Here is a 19406-nt window from a genome sequence, read left to right on the forward strand (position 1 = left end):
GATATTCATGGCCTTTGAATTATGTCCTCTTTGACCCTATTTCTTCTCTCATTTATGTTACAGTACCATTATTGATGTAGTTCACTGACAGTAATTTAAAAATTGGGGGAATATTGGAATCTGAAATTTGGTAATTAAATCATTAGGTAAATCATACATACTTCTTCCTTGCAAAAAACAAAAAATAACTTTTAAGAGAAAATAACAACAGGGATGAACAAATGTACCTCAGTTTTCCCAGGGGAAATTGTGGTCAATTACTCAATAAATAATGATAATGTACCTACAATTAACAGGTTTAAATTTTCTGCGTTTTCCTCTAATTGAAGGTGTTAGACAGTAAATTCAATTCTGAAGTTCTCATCAGTTTCTCTTTAAATGTTTCCAATAGTTTAATACTTACTTATTAAGGAAATCTTTATCCACTACAGCAGTGATGTCAAGAAGAGGATTTCCCATTCCAAAGAGAATATTTTCACTAAAAAACAAAAAACGAAAAACAAAAACATATATGTATATATATATATAAGTACAAGTTAGAAATACTTTGAAAAGTTGACATGCATAATGCACACGAGTATCTTTACTTCATCTTGAAAATATACATTACATACTAGTTTATTAAACCTTTGATTTGCCTATTACATGTAGGACAATATTTTAGAGGTAGCACAAAGCCACTCAGAAAGGATGACTCTTCAATTGGATGAAATATAACAAAAGAAGAAACCAAATCATGTGATTTTTTCATAATATTCGACAGCTAATAACTGAAGTTAATCAATTTCGATTCTTTTAAAGATCTATTATGACAAAGTTCTATATTCTAATAAACAATGAACTCCAGTAAGATACCCAACTACTGAAAGTTATTAGGGAGCATGAAACAAGTCCTGGAGGAGTCCAGGCAAGAGCCCTTGACAAACTATAAGTGACCTTGGTAGGGCCTTCACAATGAGTATCATAAATGAAGTAATTTTCAATTACATTTAACAGACTTTAACGAAGTCTGTTTTACATAATTGATCACAATATGTCTCAAAAACAAGAGAAAACACAATAGAATATATAGGTGTCAATACGATTATATAATTTTCAGGTGTATATATATATCTATATAGATATCTAGATATCTATAAGTGATGCCTTATAGATACAAGTGATGCCTTAAACAGGAGTCCAACTGACAACAAGAAATGAACCTGTGGCTATGGCTGGGTCAGCATCAATGGGAGGTATTCTTCTAGTTTACTCAATAAAATTTGCCTCTATAATTTCCCATTGGTCTCTAGTTTGCTAAAGATCTCTTCCAGTTGCCTCCAAACAAGTTACCATCTTCACCATTTGGAAACTATCAGTAACATCAATAGGACTGATGCCCAGGGTTTCTTTCAGAGAATGAGATACAGCCTGCAATTATAATCTACAATTATAATCTATAATGACTTAAAAGACTGAATTACAGTCTCTTAATAAAAGACTGAGCAACTATGACTGAATGTACAACAGAAACTTGTCCCTTTCATATTTAAAGAAAGCGAGATGTAAGAGGGTTAAAAGATAATAATACATTTATTTATTCACACTGAAGTTGCATTGTGATCAAAATAAAGTCTGATATAAAAAGAAAATACTTTATAAGTACTTAGAAGATGAAGAATCAACAGGCAGATACAGAAAAAATTAAAATTATTACATTAGAAACTTCTTGGCCTCATTTGTGTATAATTATTCAAACAAAAATTCCTAGAACTTTTTTTTAAGTAGGAGGGAAGTGTTACTGCGCTGGTTGGCTGTTTCTTTTTATTCGCCCTTTTAAGTGTTCAGTTCAATGTATATAGTCATGTAACCACCACCAGAATCAAAATATGAAACATTTCCATCACCACAAAAAAGGATCCTCCTGCCCTCCATGTCAATCTCCCCACCCCCAACTGGTCCCCTCTTGGTTTTAAGCACTATAATTGTGATACATTTAAGAAATCGATCCTGTGAACATCTCCTGCATTCCCAAAAATAGTTTACTGCACTCCATTTGAAAATTTAGTAAAGATAGTATTACTAAATTAATGCACCCTCTCTGGGCCTATGGCTTCTATAGTCAAAGAGATATGGGGGAAAGATGAGCACACAGTAACCATGTTTAAACTCATATTTCTAAACTTATTTGTTCAGCAAAAATTTTTTCTGAATGGACAAGAATACATTTACATGAAGAATAAGAACTGCTGGGACTAAATTGCTCAAACTTAAGACTAGAAATAATATTTATTATTAGGAATAATGATTAGAAAAACTTTAACTGTAAATTATTCTTTTATTATTGTTAATAAAATAAGTAAATAATAATACAATGTTTAACTTGTTATTACCAAGTAAGATTACAATTCAGTTAAGGTCATTTAAAGTCATGCTCATAATAAACTAGAAATTGTGTGTTTCTCATCTTTCCATCTTTCTTCTTTCACCTTAAAGTTGCTCACTCAAGAGATCTAGGTGAAATTGCTCGACCCCAGTTCATGGAGAGCGGGGGTCTGATTGGCTTAACCTTGGAGCACAGCGAATCCTAGGCTAATCAACACAACGCTGTTTTTCCAGCCTTAGTGATCCATCCAGAGATGGGCATGTAACCTAAGCCCGTCCAATCAGAATGAACCCAAGCATTTTTCTAGAAATGCTCAGATATAGAACATCTTCCTTCCTAATAAAGCGCAGAAGGTGCTGGCAGCATTAAATACCTCAAGGTCCCAAGGTGGCTGCCTTGGGATAAATCTGATGCCACAGAAAGCAGAATGGAAAAACTTAAACTTGGTCATTAATGAAGTTGTTGGATCACTGAATTAAGCTTTACCTGAATAGCCTCTTTAGACTTTTCAATTACCTGTAGGTTAATAATTTTGTTTATTCCAATTTGAGGCTGGTTTCCTATTACTTACAACTTAAAATACACTAACAAATACAAATTGTCACATTTCATTTTGTGAATGTTTTATTTTTGTATTGGATTTTCATTATAAAGCTATAATACAGACAAGGTTGTTAGTATTTGCATTATGAATCCATGTTCCATTAATTTAAGTTCCTCTGAGGTTAAAGTCTTTAACTTACTAATTCTCAAGCAGATTTCTTGATTTCTTCTCCTTGGTGGGGAGGGTTATATGAATTTTAGTTTTACTGTCAAAGAAATGTGGAGCTTGGAAACTATGTTCAATCCACATTTGACATGATCTTTGTATACTTCCAATAAATGGTAATATTAGAGTTTTATTTACTTAAATTCTGACTTATTCACACCCATAGGCTCCTGTGTCTTAACTTATAATTTCTAATTCTTGAGCTGTACACCAAGACTACTTCCCCAAGAATAACTCAATATACTAGCAGATGTGAATCAAAATTTTAACATAAACCTAAAATAATAAGATGGTATAGAACTTCAACTGAACACATTTAGGTGTTTTAAGCATGGCGGACCCAGAGAAGACATGGAGGCTCATATCTACCACCCCTCATCCCAAACCTGGATGTGATACTGTGATTTATAGTAAGAAATACATGTTAGATGAATAGTACTCAAACTTTTCAGAAAAACCTTATAAAATGTGATTTAAATCTCCCTGTCTAAAGGACAAACGAGGAAGAATTTATACACTGACTACTGTCCCCCATTGCAAAAAGTATGCAGCATGGGCCCTGATTAGAGATGGTGTCAAGGTGCAATTGTCCAAAGCCCATGTGGAACCTGTTATAGTAACAGTGGCTATGTAAGAGGTAGGGACAATGGAATTTAAAGTAGCACATAAGAGGTGTTTTTATACAGTCAGTTAAGTAAAAATTACACATTTATAAAAGCAAATGACTTTAAACTACTCATGTTTCCTCTCCATCATTGTACATACTGAGAAAATACTATATGACTTCATTCTTATGACAAATGAACTGTTAAAAACGGTTTAAACTGGCTAGTTTCTTAAATACAAATACTTATAATGTCCAAGCCAGTTACTAAGACATGTATTACCCTTTTAAAATGATGAAGATACTATACAAGTAAGCATTTATTTTGATCCTGTTTTAGTAGATGTGAACAACATGGGGTCTACTATGGCCAAAAACTATGACTGACCCATACTAGAATTACTATTTTTGTTGCAAATGTTAGCAATGTCTTTTTCCTGGAAATGAATGCTAGGATGAAAGATTTCCAAATGATCCTTTTTTTTGGTCTGTAATTTTTAAATGTCTTATAATTCGGGCCTCCAGCTAACATAGATATTAAAGTTCCTGAGAAAAAGTTTTCTTAGCTATTGATATATTAATGTTGATTAGCCCTCTGGCCAGCAGAAATGTCAGTTACACTATGGTGACAGAATACTAATAATGAGTGTCCTTAACTGCTATACCAATTCATTCTCTTTAAATCTGGAAATCTTAGCTTCATTATGTGATTCTTCTCTATCAACAAACACTACCTTCCTAGTTACTGCATCTTCTTGGTTTTATCACACAGTTCTTGTACCAGGAACTCCCACAACATCCCCACTGCCTCTGCCTTTAACTAGACCCTATAGAGACCTTGCCTAAATTCCTACATTGCTATCATTTTTTTTAGCTATAATGAATCCTGTACAATATCATCATAATTATCTTATTAAAACAAATTTGATTATATTTTACTTAAAGTCAGTTTAGCTTCCAATTACGTATGGGATAAAATCCAAAAGCCTTACATTTTTTAACAAAAGGACATTAAATCTAGCTCGAATCTATCATATTTCATCAAATCTAAGATGCCATCAATCATAAGATTTGTTCCAATTTCTCACGGTAATTGTATATTTCATCAAATCTAAGGTGCAATCAATTTAAGATTCATTCCAATTTTTCATGGTGATTGCAAGACACAGTAAGATGCATGCTAATTTCAGAGATGTTAAAATGGAAAGCAATGTGCATATTACAAAATCATTGAAACATCTCTAACTGTATCTATCATCATTCTAATGCAGACAATCTATTTTCTAATCAGGATACATCGCTGATCACTAAAAAAGACTCTGACTGTAAAGTTCTTCCCTTACTTTTTTTCCCTGGCAAACTCCCATTCATCTTTTTTAAATTTCTCATATGCAACCTCTCCTAGGAAATTCTCTCTGCCCAACTTCTACCCAACGATTCCAGTGTGAAGCTGCACAAGCTGTTACCTGAATAACTCCAGAGAGCATTGTTCACAATGTGAAAGAGAGCTCCAAGAGTTGTGTATTAAGTAAGGCACTGCTGGCCTCCTTCCCAAAGCTTTATTCATTCCTTCCCCCAAAGTACTATAAGTTCTTTGATGAACTATTTAGTTGATTTTAGAGGTTGCTTTGTACTTTATTTCAATCAACTCATCTTAATCAGCTAGACATAAAGTGTAAAAAATCTTTGTGGAGCCATGGCCAATAGTGTATGGCCATGCCACTCCGATCAAGCCCAATGTCTGATCTCGGAAGCTAAGCAGGGTCAGGCCTGGTTAGTACTGGGATGAGAGATCAGCAAGGAAAACCAGGTGCTGTAGGCATAAAAAATAATAAATAATAAGTAATTTTAAAAAAAATTTTTTAACTCTTAATTACATTTGTACTCTCAGTGGGATTTGGGTGATCTTGTGATTCTATATTCTGACCTCTTCTATCAATAGACTGCTACTTCTGTCAGGCTCCCATTTATCAGGGCTGGGTCTAGAGTAAAGTAGATTTTAAAGGTACTTATATCAAAGGTGAAATGATAGAACACTAATTCAAGACAGGTTGTGATGTTAAAAATAAATATTGCACTTCCTAGAGCAATCACTAAATGATAATACAATTAGGTGTAGCTAAAAAATCCAATAGAGGATAAAAATGAAAAATATACTCAATTTAGAAAAAAAAGACAGGAAAGACAAACAACATACAGGGTAAATGGAAAACAAAAAAATGATATACTTTAACCCAACCACAGTAGTATTACATCAAATGCAAATAGATTAAATACTCCAATTAAAAGATAAAGATTATACAACTAGATTTAAAAAATGCTATTTACTAGAGATACACTTTAAATATAAGGACACAGAGTTTGAAAATAAAAGGTTGGATAAAAAGGTAAATCATGCAAACAATAATTATAAGAAATTTGCAGTGGCTATAGTAATATCAGACAATGTAGACTGTAAAACAAAGATTATCACCAGATATAAAAAAGATTTCATAAAAATAAATAGATCAATTCATCAAAAAATATCTTCAAAATATCTGAGGGAAAAAAAACAAGAGAAACAAATAGATAAATGCACAATCTTAACACCTCCCTTTCAATAATTGGTAAAACAGACAGATACAAAAATAAGTAAGGAATCACACTACTGGATACTTTTCCTAGAGAAATGAAAACAGGTTTACACAGAAGCCTGTACACAAATTACATAACAGCTTTATTTGTAACAATAAAAAACTGGAATCAAAATATTCTTCAACAGGTGAATAGGCAAACAAACTGTGGTATACTCATACAATGGACTGATATTCAGCAATAAATAGGACTGAACTAAGATAAAAAACTTGGATGTATCACAAGTGAAAATAAAAGCCCCTAGCTACCTGTTACATACTGCTTAATTCCATTTATATAAAACTGTCAAAGTGACAAAATTACATTGACAGAAAACAAATAAGTAGTTGCCAGGGGTTAAGGTTAGGGGGTAGATGTGACTTTAAAGGGATAACACAAAGGAGATTCTTTGTAGTGACAGTTTAGTACCCTAATTGTGTTAATAGTTACATGAATCTGGACATGATAAAATTTCGTGGAACTACGCACCACCACTACGCCAATAAAAAAGTGTATGCAAAAACTAGAGAAATTCTAATAGCATCTCTAGTCTACTTAATAGTACTGTACCAACATCAATTCCCTGGCTTTGGTAATATACTATGATTATGTAAAGTTTATCATGGGGGGAAGTTGGGTGAAGAGTGCACAGGAACTTTGCTATTCTTGCAACTTTGTGTGAGTCTTAAAGTGTTTCAAAAGAAAGAAAAAGAATATAAAAAAGTTTTAAAAAACAATTAGGGTGACATCACCAGGAATGGTGGAATAAGGGGCCTCTAAAAATCCTCTCTTCCATAATAAAAATAACATTAGCAAAAAATGTTAAAATCAACTTTTTGGAACTCTAAATATTAAACGATATGCTTGCAACAACCCAAAGAGCATTTATATTTCTTAATGGTGGAATCTCAGTAAAAACAGCAAGCTTTGTGGCATTTTAACTTGTTCTATCTCATCTCCATCTTCCCAACTCCATGGTAGCCTTAAAAAACAATGACTCACAAACACAGTGAAACCAGGAGCCTCGGCAGCCCCTGAAGGGATCAGAACAGGATTAGAGTTCTTTCAAAGCCCCATTTTCAGAGAACTTTATTATTTGAGCTTACTGGCAGTTCCCTAAAAACCCCACTCCCAAGGCTTCTCTTTATTTGACCTGACTCAGAGCTTTCCCAGTGCTAACAGCATTTTCTCCAGCGGTGTTTGTCAAAAATAATCAGCTGTTATTGTTTAACATCCCAGCTGTCTGAGCATTTGGAGCAAAAAAGAAGCTAACCAAAAAGTTTTAAAGGGCTCTTTCTGGACCTGGTGGAACAGAAGGCGCCATCACGGGAGTCGACATCTGCCACAACAAAGACCGAAAGGTTTGGCGAAAGGAACCCAAGAGCCAGGACATCTACCTAAGCCTGTTGGTCAAGTTGTACAGGTTTCTAGCCAGATGAACCATGTCCACCTTCAACCAGGTGGTGCTGAAGGGGTTGTTCATGAGTTTCACCAACCAGCCGCCTCTGTCCCTTTCTTGGATGATCCGGAAGACGAAGCTTCCTGGCCACGACGGCAAAATCGCTGTGATCGTAGGGACAATAACCAATGACGTGCGTGTCCAGGCAGTCCCCAAACTGAAGGTGTGTGCACTTCATGTGAGCAGCCACACCCAGAGCCACATCCTTAAGGTGGAGGGCAAGATCCTCACCTTTGACCAAGCTGGCCCTGGACTCTCCTAGGGCTGTGGCATCATCCTGCTTTCTGGTCCTTGCAAGAGCCAAGAGGTGTACAAGCATTTCGGCAAGGCCCCTGGAACCCTGCACAGCCACATCAAACCCTATGTGCACTCTAAGGGCCGGGAGTTTGAATGAGCCAGAGGCCGTAGGGCCAGCTGAGGCTACAAAAAATGAACCCTGGATCCTGCCTTGTTATTAAAAAGATTCTGGATGCCAAAAATAAATAAATTAATTAAATAAAATAAAAATAAAAATGTTTAAAAGGAAAAGTGGAGACATAAGAAGTCCATAATGGGTTTTGAAAGTTCTGCATATTCCTGATTATCTAGAATGTCATCTACAGGTGCCTAGAGCTGTGGGCATGCTCAAGACCAGAAAAGGTTCTACACAATCATTTCTGGGCACGAGGATCTGCACAAGCAAGAAATGGCAGAATTTTAAGTCTGGCTGAGTACTGAAGATATGACTATACAAGCGCAGGGAGCCTCTCAGCAAAGACTGGGAAACAATAACAAGTACTGGCAAGAATGTGAAAGAACTGGAATCCTCATACATTGCTATTGGAAATGTAAAATGATCTGCCAGCTTGAAAAAAAGTTTGGCAGCTCTTCAAAAAAAAAAAGAAACATAAAATTACCATTTCACCCAGCAATTCCACTCCTAACTAAGTATATACTAAGGAGAAATGAAAACATGTGACAACACAAAAACTTAAACATGAATGCTTATGGCAACATTATTCATAACAGACAAAAAGTAAAAATAAAAATATACGTCAACAACTGATGAATGGATAAGCAAAATGTGGTGTATACATACAAGAGAATATTATTCAGCCATAAGGAAAAACTGATAACATGCAACAACACAGAAGAACTTTGTAAACTACACCCCGTGAATGAAGCCAGACACAAAAACCCAAATATTATTTGATTCCACTTATGAAATGTCTAGAATATGGCAAATTCAGAGACAAAGTAGATTAGCGATTGCCAGGGAATGGGTGGGGGAAATGCAGTGTGACTGCTAAAAGATATGAGGTTTTGTTTAGGGGTGATAAAAATTTTCTGGAATTAGATAGTGGTGACAGTTACACAAAATTGTGAATAAACTAAAAATCACACTATTGCACAGTTTAAAATGGTAAAGTCTATGTTATGTGAATTATATCTCAATTAAATAAGTAAACAAAACAACTAAACTATTTGACCTAATCAATATTTGTAGAACACTATACCCAAAAATTACAATATTCATTTATTTAATGAACGATGTACAAAACATCTACATTGAAAAACTCAAAATACTGTTGAGTAAAATTAAAGACTTCAAAAACACTTGTAACATTCACCAAAATAGGCCACAGGCTAGGCCATAAAACAAACCTCAGTAGACATAAAAGGAATGAAATCATAGAAACAATATATTGTGTGTGTGCGTGTGTGTGTGTGTGTACACACACACATATATAAAACAGATGTGTTTACAATGTATACACAATATATTCTCCAACCATCATGGAATTTAATTGAAAATCTAAATAACTAAAAAATCCTCAAATATTTAGAAATTAAAAAACAAACTTCTAAAGGACCTGTGGGTCAAAGAAATCACAATAGAAATTAGAAGATAATTTGAACTGAACACACACATCAAAATTTGTATGATATAGTTAAAGAAGAACTTAGACGGGAACATTTCATATATGAAATGCATATATCAGAAACAAGAAAGGTTTAAAAATCAATGATCTAAACTTCTAATTAAAAAAAACTTGAAAAGGAGCAAATTAAATCCAAAAGAATAGAAATGAAGAAATAAAGATAACAGCCAAAATAAATTAGAAAACATATTTCCAAAATAACAGTTCAACAAAACAAAAATCTGGGTTTTGAAAAGATTTTGTTTTTTTTTTTTTATAAAACGAAAGCACTAATATCAGGAATGAAAAGGGGAACATAAAACAGTTCCTACAGGCAATAACAGGATATTAAGGGAATATTATGATCAATTTTATAATAATTCAGCAAATTAGAACAAGTTTCTTTTAAAATGCAACTTCTTAAAGCTGACACAGAAAAAAATGAAAAATCTGAATAATCATATATCAGTTAAAGAAATTGAATTTGTATTTTAAAACCTTCCCCCTCTTCACCCAAAAAACATTCCAGGTCCAGATGGCCTCAATGCTGAATTCTATCAAAAATTTAAATAAACAGCACCAATCCTACAAAGCTACAATAATTAAGTAGCGTGGTATTGGCATAACAATATACAAACAGATGAATAGTGTGAGTCCAGGAAAAGACCTACACCTTTCTAATAACTGATCGAGAAAACTTTTGAGAAATCTTTACATCATAGCAAAAATCTAGTTTAAGATGGATCATCTAAATGTGAAAGCTAAAACTATAAAGCTTCTAGAAAAAAACATAAGTTTCACAACTCTGGGATATAGGTAAGGAAAGATTTCTAAGAACACAAAAAAGTAACCATAAAATAAATCAAACCAAAGTAAATCAAATCAAAATTCGACTTAATCAAAATTTAAAACTTCTCCCAAAAGACACTGTTAAGAAAACAGAAAGACATGGCTAGATAGGGAGAAATATTTGCTACATATGTAACTGTGTGTGTGTGTGTGTGTGTGTGTGTGTGTGTGTGTGTGTGTGTGTAAAATATGACAATTTGTATCCAGAATATAAAAAGAACTACAAATCAGTAAAAAGAACTACAGCAATAATAAAAAACCCAATCGAAATATAGGTAAAAGACTTGAACATACAGTCAAAAGAAAAGATAAGCAAATGGCTTATAATCACATTATTAGCCACCAAGGAATTGCAAACTGAAACCACAATAAAATGTAACTACACACCCACCAAAATGGGTAAAATCAAAAATGCCAAACACTGTCAAGAATGTGGAATAAATGGAACTCTTATAACATCACTGGTGGGAATTCAAATGTGTTTAGTTTTCCATTTTGGAAAAGTTTGATGATTTCGATCCTAGGACACAGCAATTCCAAACCATAGGTATTTATTTACCCAACTCCACATGAAGGCTTATACAAATATGTTCATAGCAGCTTTATTTATAGTAACCAAAAAACTAGAAACAACCCAAAGTCCATCAACAGGAGAACTGTTGCTATTTCCATATAATGGAATATTACTCAACAATGACTATGAACAAACTACTGATACACACATCAAAATGGATGAATCTCAAAATTATTATTAAACAAAAGGAAACAGATAAAAGTAATCAGACACAATAGTGTTCACTGTATGATTCCATTTACATGAAGTTCTAGAATAGGCAAAACTAATAGCTACCAAGAGAAGTCAGAAAATGCTTGTATGGGCGGAGCAGGGAATGAAGAGGCAAGAAACAACTTTCTGGGGAGATGAACAGGTTTTGTATGTTGACCTGGGTTATATCTACACAATTTTTTTTTAATTATTTTTTTAAAACTCAGTGAACTTAGGATCCATGATTTTACTGTATGTAAATTATATTGTTGGCACTTTTTTAATTTAACAGTCTAGGAAAATATTTGTGTCTATGTAAGGCCAATTCCTCCATTTGTTTTCTAGAGTCTATGCCTTCTTGAATACTCAAAGAAAAAAATCTTTTCCCTCCGTCCAGCATCATGTTTTTTCTCTATCGGATCATTCTTTTCAGCACACAAATATGTTGACATATCAGCTCTTCTCCCCCCAAAAACCTCAACACATACATTCCAACTACTATTTCCCTACTCCCCATTACAGTAAAACACTTCTAAAACACTGTCTATGCTCTGTTAAAAGCAAGTTCCCCTAAACTAGATAAAATTATTCATTTTAATTTTAATTTAATTTTCAGGAGCACATATGTGACATAATAATGACTAACATTTATATAGCAATTTGCAGCTTATAAAACATTTTTATATATATTATCGTCTTTAACTCTTCACAATAACTGTATAGCGTAGGTATTGCTATTATCTCTGCTTAATAGAAACAAGAGGTTCAGAAAGGTTTTATAACTTGCCAAAGGTCAAACAACGAATAAGTGATTCCTAACTTCAAAGCATGTGCTTTCTTATTCAATACACTACATTTAGATACTCAGAACTCTCTTAATAAAAATGTCTGACCAATGAAAAAATAGCATTTCAACAACCAAAATCTACTACCAAAAAAAATTATTATAGTGTATAACTATGTGACCAGATGATTTATTATCTAAACAGGACACTTTTGAGAGTAAAGGAGGAGCTATTAATAATTATGCCAGAATAACAGGCATGATCCAGGACTGACCTGGGTAAACTGGGACATATGGTCATCCTATTTATAAGCTAGCTTTGCTATTTGAAAATAAGAATCCAAACTTATGGTTTATTACAGTATTATTTTTAATCATTTAAAACAAGGAGGTATAAAGAGGTAAAGAGACATGATTGTTAACCAATGTTACAGGAAAGGGTTAACATTCAGTCTAGACAATCATTTTGGTTCCCATTTTATCTTCGACAGTTCTGCTTAATGTAGCAATACTGTGGCTGGCAAGATTTGGAGTTAGAAAACTTGAATGCTTTTCAAACAAAGATGACCTATTTATAAATATGAGTATTAACAGCTGACAACATGGCACAGTTCTGTAAGAGAAGGATTCCTGTTTTAGTACTTCAAAATATTTCATAAATGAAACAATTTCATTTTATCTTAAAAGTTCATTTGCCTAAGAAGTTCGATAGCCTAAAAAAGTTTGTGTAGTAATTGAAATTTACAAATTCTTGCAAAAGACATAAGTCCTGAAATTACTTTGAAAATTCTGTTTAAAGGCTCTAAAGAAATCAACTCAATAAAGTAAGGCAGTTTCAATCTTAGCCAGATTCTGGTTTCCATATGAATGTTCTCCATCTGAGTGGCTTGGCAGATCTTGTTGGATGCACCTCAAAAAGTCTTGTGTTAGGAAAAAATACCCCAAGACCCCACCCACAGCCCACATAAATTTTCCAGTGTTGGCCAACTCATAGAAGTGGTTCCAGAATCATCATGTAGGGCACAGTCATATCCAGTCCTAGAATAGCCTTTGACCAAATCTGAACTGTCTGAGCAAGTCAAAGGATAAGGCCCCTCAGCTCTATAGCAAACACTCTGTCTCCCTACCTCATTTTCACAGTCTTCCACGGAACAAACTCAAGCTGTAAGCAAAACTCAAAACCAGACATTAGGAAAACAAGACAACATTCATAGGGATATTTTGAAAAACTGTTGCTGAGTGAAAAGTGCATAAAATAGGAGTCAAAAGATCTATCTTAAGTCTACCACCGCCTAAGACATTTCATTTCACTTTGGGCCTCAAGGTCCAATATAAAGAAAAGGTAAAATGCTAAGATTCTCTTTTAGTCCTCTGATTCTACATTTTCCTGTCTCCTGTATTTAACTCAAGCACCAACTTTCCTGCTGGACCAATTAAAAATGATAAAAGCATCAATTTATCATATATGTTCTATCATTTCCCAAATGAAGACCTAACATAGCAAAAGATAAAAGTTGTTATTCAAGGGTAATATGGTTTTAGAGGCTGTAAATTAGACTCTTCATCAGTAAAGATGAAGAATACAAATAATAAAAATTCAAAGAGAGAGTATCTCCAGTCAAATTCAAAGATCTTAAGTTTAAAAAAAAAAAAAAAAAACCTCTTTTGATTTAAATTATTATTTAGTAATTCCTAATAGTTGAGTGCTACACTGGAAAGGGCATTGAACCAGGTGTCTACAGGTCAAGGTTCTAGTTCAAGATATGCAACTATCTGTGTGAACTTGAACAAATCACAATATCTTGGCTTCAGTTTCTTCAACTATAAAATGAGGGATCTGAATAGGTAAGTTTGCTTCCTGTATAAAAATTTAAGGTTTAAACATTTCTTTTCAGATGACACCATTCTCTAAGGGGCTCAATTTGCTTTTAACAAAAAGAGAATACTGCATTTATAAAATGTCTTAAAATTTAAAAGTACTTTCATATCTACTCCAAAATACTGTGGTATATATACTAGTATCACCATCACTGAGTATTTCATTAAACAAATGTCCAGAGAAGTAGAGAAAAGGAAGATCAGGAAAAGACCCTCAACTAGAATACAGATATGTTGACCACTGGTCCTCACTGGTTTCCAATCCTATATTCTATCACAGTCATTGCAAAGAGTCACATAATACTATATATAGCAATAACTGTTTTAAGTTTGGGGTGAAAAACAACATTAGACATGAAGTCAGATTTTGTTAACTTGTGACCTAGATCACTCTCCTCATCAGTAAAAGAGGGTCAGTTAATACTTATCTTTTGGACTTTTCAACTGAGCACAAAATAAGAAAATGCCTAACATAATTGTGAAAACTAAAGTATGACATAATTGCATTAAATGCAGTCCTCATTGGAAACTGGCTGGTGATTAGCAACTCATTCAAAACTGTTACCACACATATAGTTGCTTCAGCTTCAGTAGTCTCCCTGCCTACTCCTAAACTTAAATTATCAAGTTCCTTGGAGAACTAGAGGAAAACAAAAAAGTTACTACAGTTGTCTCTCACAATACTTCAGAATTTTTATCCATAGAAGCACCTTTTTCAGGAGACTTAAGTAGTATCTTGTTTCTATAAAGGCATAACACAGAGAAATAGATCATGAACATTTAGATTCAATTGCTAACCCTGCCACTAACCGATTTTGCAGTAGGCACTCCACTTTTCTTGGTCTGTTTCCTTAGGTGTAAAATATGGGAGCTGGTTTGGCTAACATTTAAAAATCTTTTTTCAATTCATGTCACTATAGTGACATGACTATGTAAAATGCAGGCTAACATCTGAAGAAAGAAGCAAGAAGCATAAATATAACTTTATTAGTAGTTATCTATCCTGCCATAATCAGTCAAATAAGGCTGATGGCAACCTTTAAATCAGTCTTTTGAACAAAACAATCATTCAAATCCTTTTCATTCAAATCACTTAAAGATGCATCCTACTCTCACTTGCCAAGCAGACGAACCTTGAGATTTGGGTGTTTCTCCAATGAAGAGGAGCCAGGAAGACAATCATCAATTAAAATTGAGGCCACAAAAGAACTGATTCTTAACATAAAAAGTAATTGACCTACACACCTAACTAGCAGCAGGTTCCAATGATGGGAATGGAAATGGGAGTGGGAAGAGGGGGAATTAACTTGGTTTAACACCATACTCCTAACTCATCCTAAAATACTGCTAGCATTAACAGCTAGATTTATATATCCCAATATAATTTACTGTAAAACCTCTCCATGTTTCAGCATCTGAATTTCTCCTTTTGCATAATGAGGTAAGTACTCTTTGTCTATGTTAAGACAGAATTATGCAATTTAAGAAAGAATCAGTATCCAATTCAGGACAGTCGCATCTTACCTTATCTTACCTGAGAGTTAGGTTCTCAAGTCATCTCTTAAATATTGTATAGTCAAAATAACCACTGAGAACCTGTTAAATCACCAGGACTTAGGCTGCTGGAAGCTTAGACCAAAAAACATTAACTTATTCTCTTCACATTTGTGCTGGAGCCTCCCTTTCTCTGGGACAACGAAAGCCAAGGTCTACTTTAAAAGAGGGAGGTCAGAATACTGTGTAAATGTGGCAATTTCTCTTTTTGTAAATAACCGTATTAGCATAAGTTAAACATTCAGTCAATGATACACGCAGAAATTGGATAGGCCCATTATCCTGTCGCCATTAACAAAGAAGAACCTTCAAACTCTGGAATAGCAATTGCGGTTGGTGGGGTGGGGGGTCTCCTGTTTACTGCTTTCATCACATACCTACTATCTGACAAAACTCATTTCACTTGTGACTGGCAGATAAGAAGTAGGTAAACAGATGGTGCCTTCAATAATCAGACTACTAATTCCAGTCACAAGCAAACATTTTAGAAACACACAATTTCATAAGTTGGGGACAATCTACCTGCATCAGAGAAGGGCCAACTTTGCAGGTCTGCTCATGGCCACCAATGAAGTTGTCAGAAGGCATGACATGCAGGCATGGACACACACGGAGCATGTCACACTTCCTCGGGCCCTAGGTCACCCCTGGGGGAAAAGTAGCTACATTTTTTATGAGAAATTCATTGCACACACAAGCAAGCTTCAAACCCTGGAATCTGGGCGAGGGTCACCTCAGCGGTGCGGCTACTTACAAGACTCCGCCATGTGTCACAGACCCAAAAACTTCTGAGGAAAGCAGAAATGACCAAATGAAAAGTGCAGAGATAACCTCCAACATGAGGGGGGACAGGTGACACAGGGAGGCTCCAGACTACCCAAGGGAAGGGGCGACAGTTCTAAGGCAATCGGGAGGCTAATGCCCAGAAAGCGAGCAGTTTAGGCTGTCGCCCTCATTACCTGACGGACGTCATGGCTTCACCTTCCTGCCCCACGCAACAGCGCTCGCGTCCGATGCTCTGCGTCTGCACGAGCAGCAGCAGCAGCAGCAGGTACCACAGCAACTGCTCCTCTGCTCAGGCACTCAGCGACCAGAAGCGCGTCCTCACACACCCCGTGCGCGGGCGGTCCCCGCCCTGTCGGCCGCACGCGCTGATTGGGCGCGCCCGCAGGGGGCGGACGCTCCGCTCCCAGCCCGCGGCCGGAGATGAGCCCCGGGCTCCGCGGACCATGAAGAGCCGCGGAAGCGTCCTGTGCCCACTCGCTAACACGCGGGCTAGCGGGCTGGCTAGCGGGCGCAGTGGCCATCTTGAGTCCTGGTAACGTTTCCCCCACTCCCGGCTTCGGGGCATGAGGTCGGATGCCCGCCTCAAAAATGGCCGCCCCGATGGGCAAGTGGTTTATTAGTCACATGGCCATGGTCCACCTCGGCGAACTCAGGTCGCTTTAGCGGGACATGGGACAAGGACGCTATCAGGGCAACCTTCGGAGATGGGGTTTAACAGCCTGCAAAACCCATCAGCAACCGTCTGGGAAATCTCAGCCCGGGGAAAATAAAACGTGTAGAAACAGCAGCACCACATGTTAAATTCGAACATACAGTCTTTGTCAATTGCTGAATCCGATGGTCTCCAAACATTCTTGGACTTCAGAAACATTTAGAACAGTGAAAGAATATGAAAGTGTCTGTGACTCACTGTAAATTTTGTGATTCAGAAGCTAGAAGAGGCCCGGACCCTGGCATTTTCAGCGAACATTCAAAACCTCTTGGCTAAACAAGCCCACTCAGGCTATCCTGCTTGCCACACCTGTCAGATTACCTCACTTTTCTCAAAAGTGTGCAGCGCTCTGAAGCAAGCATCCAACGCCATAGGGGAAAAAGTTGGAAGTACTCTAACCTAACTCCTAACCTTCTCCTTACAATTTAGTGGGATTAAAGAGTTAATAAACTGATTCTGAACCACAAATAAAAGACAGGTAAATTCATTCCAACTGCGGGAAGGAAAGGAAGAGGGGTCAGTAAACGCTTTATTACCTAAATAGCTTTTCTTTTTTCCCTTTTTATTCTCCGATAATATTTATATTAACATACTCTAACCTTCAGTGGCATTGCTTTACTGACCATATAAGATGGTGATCAATTCCATAGGTCTGAAATCACATTAGAAGCACAACCCAACATCAGGTGACAGCGAAATGTGGTTAATGTGATCAAAAGAACTAAATTTTTAATTTTATTTAATTTTAATTAGTTTACATTTTAAAACCAAAGCAATGTAAAAAATTTTTTCCATTAAACACAATTTGGTTTTCATTGGACTACATTTCACCTTTTAATTGTTGAAAAAAAATTTTTTTTTAATTCAAACTGAGGCAATGTAAATATACCAGATTTTTCAAAACAGTACAAAAAAACATAAATTGTCTCATTAACAATTTTTGTATTGATTACATATTGGCATAAAATTTTGCTATATTGGGTTAAATAAAATATATTAATTTAAGCATTTTACTTTTCTAATATGGCTACTAGAAAAACTTAAGTTATGTGTCTTGCATTATATTTCTACCGGATATTTCTGTTCTACTATTAGCCTCGCTTCTTTTTTTACTTTCCACTGTAACCAAATAATTATATCCACAAAACGAAATCCGTAGGGACACCAGTTTGTACAGATCTATGGTTCCTTGCTAACCATCTAAAATACCAAATATTCCAAAAGATTTCAAGTTTCCTTCAAAAATGCTTTTTTTTAAAAGCATATTCTCTTTAATTTAGGAAATGGCTTTCCAAAATGAAACTATGGACTATAAATCTGACAGTGTTCGGTCCATGAGGAATAGCTGTTAAAAAACAGCTTACACTTAGCTGATTGAGACTTTGATCAAACGTCAACAAGCAGAATTAGTCATTTGTTCCTCTGGATTTAAACAGGATCTGAATCAAAGAAGTAGAAGAATAGTAATTTGAAGTGGTGGAGACACTGACTAATTCAACAGTTTCCCTCCTCTTATGAAAAATGCTGATAATGCACAGAACTAAAAGTCAAACCAGGAATAATCCTTAGAAAAGATTTCAAAACCTCAATGTGACTTTTAATATGGGATGTAGTATGGTGCTTCTTAAACTTTAATATGCATACACATCACTTGAGGGATGTTGTTAAAATAAGGGTTTGACTCAGTAGGTCTCTATGGCCAAGAATTTGTACCTCTTTTTGTACTCAGATCTCACAAATTGCTTCTGGTCTGTGGGTCATGCTAAGTAGCAACTTGTAAAGGAAAGTAGCAAAAGTTGTAAAGGTAGCAAGATGCATGGTTTTGGAACCCTCTCCCTCCCCCATTAACTTACTACTGGCTGTAATATCTTAGGCTGGTTCTTAAGTTATCTGTCCCTCAGTTTACCCATTACATGCTTTCAGGGCATTGTGAAGATTAAAATTTTTTTATTTTTATTTTTTTATTCTTAAAATTAAAATTTAATTCTAGTAAAGTGTCTAACAGAGTCCTTGGCACATGGTGTGATTATTACTTTCTTATTATCACACTAGTAAAAATTACATCTCTGGGAAGATGATACAAAAGCTAACATGAACTTGGCCTTGTGAAAAATAAATGCACTTTGCTCATGTCTAACATACTAGAAACTCCCACTTTTAATTTTTAACAAGAAAGGTTTTTTAAAACTAATTTTAGTACCAAAACGGCTAGACTTGAACCCTTATTTTTATAATATATATACTAAATTCTGCGTCAGTAAGGAAAGATAAGGGCCTGCAATATTCAAATATTTAATCAAAGCCATATCACATTCAAAGATTTAAAAAACAAATTATTTTTGATAAGTGACACTTTGCATCTAACT

General features: G+C 35.2%; 1 protein-coding gene and 1 pseudogene across 3 annotated transcripts in view; one reads left to right on the forward strand and one right to left on the reverse strand.

The window, feature by feature from the left end:
- The window catches only part of ADK (adenosine kinase), a 450591-nt gene that overhangs the window by 415836 nt on the left and 15349 nt on the right, over positions 1-19406 (reverse strand). For 2 of the 3 annotated variants that reach the window (XM_015592153.2, XM_015592155.2), the window contains exon 2: positions 404-478. In XM_015592153.2, coding sequence (XP_015447639.2) covers positions 404-478 — 75 coding nt within the window. Of the gene's footprint in view, positions 1-403; positions 479-16501; positions 16697-19406 lie in introns of those variants that run through there. The other variant, XM_015592154.2, reaches the window with a different exon arrangement.
- LOC102895505 lies at positions 3466-8243 on the forward strand (annotated as a pseudogene).

Source organism: Pteropus alecto, unplaced genomic scaffold (assembly GCF_000325575.1).
Source record: "Pteropus alecto unplaced genomic scaffold, ASM32557v1 scaffold155, whole genome shotgun sequence".
NCBI classification, from domain to species: domain Eukaryota; kingdom Metazoa; phylum Chordata; class Mammalia; order Chiroptera; family Pteropodidae; genus Pteropus; species Pteropus alecto.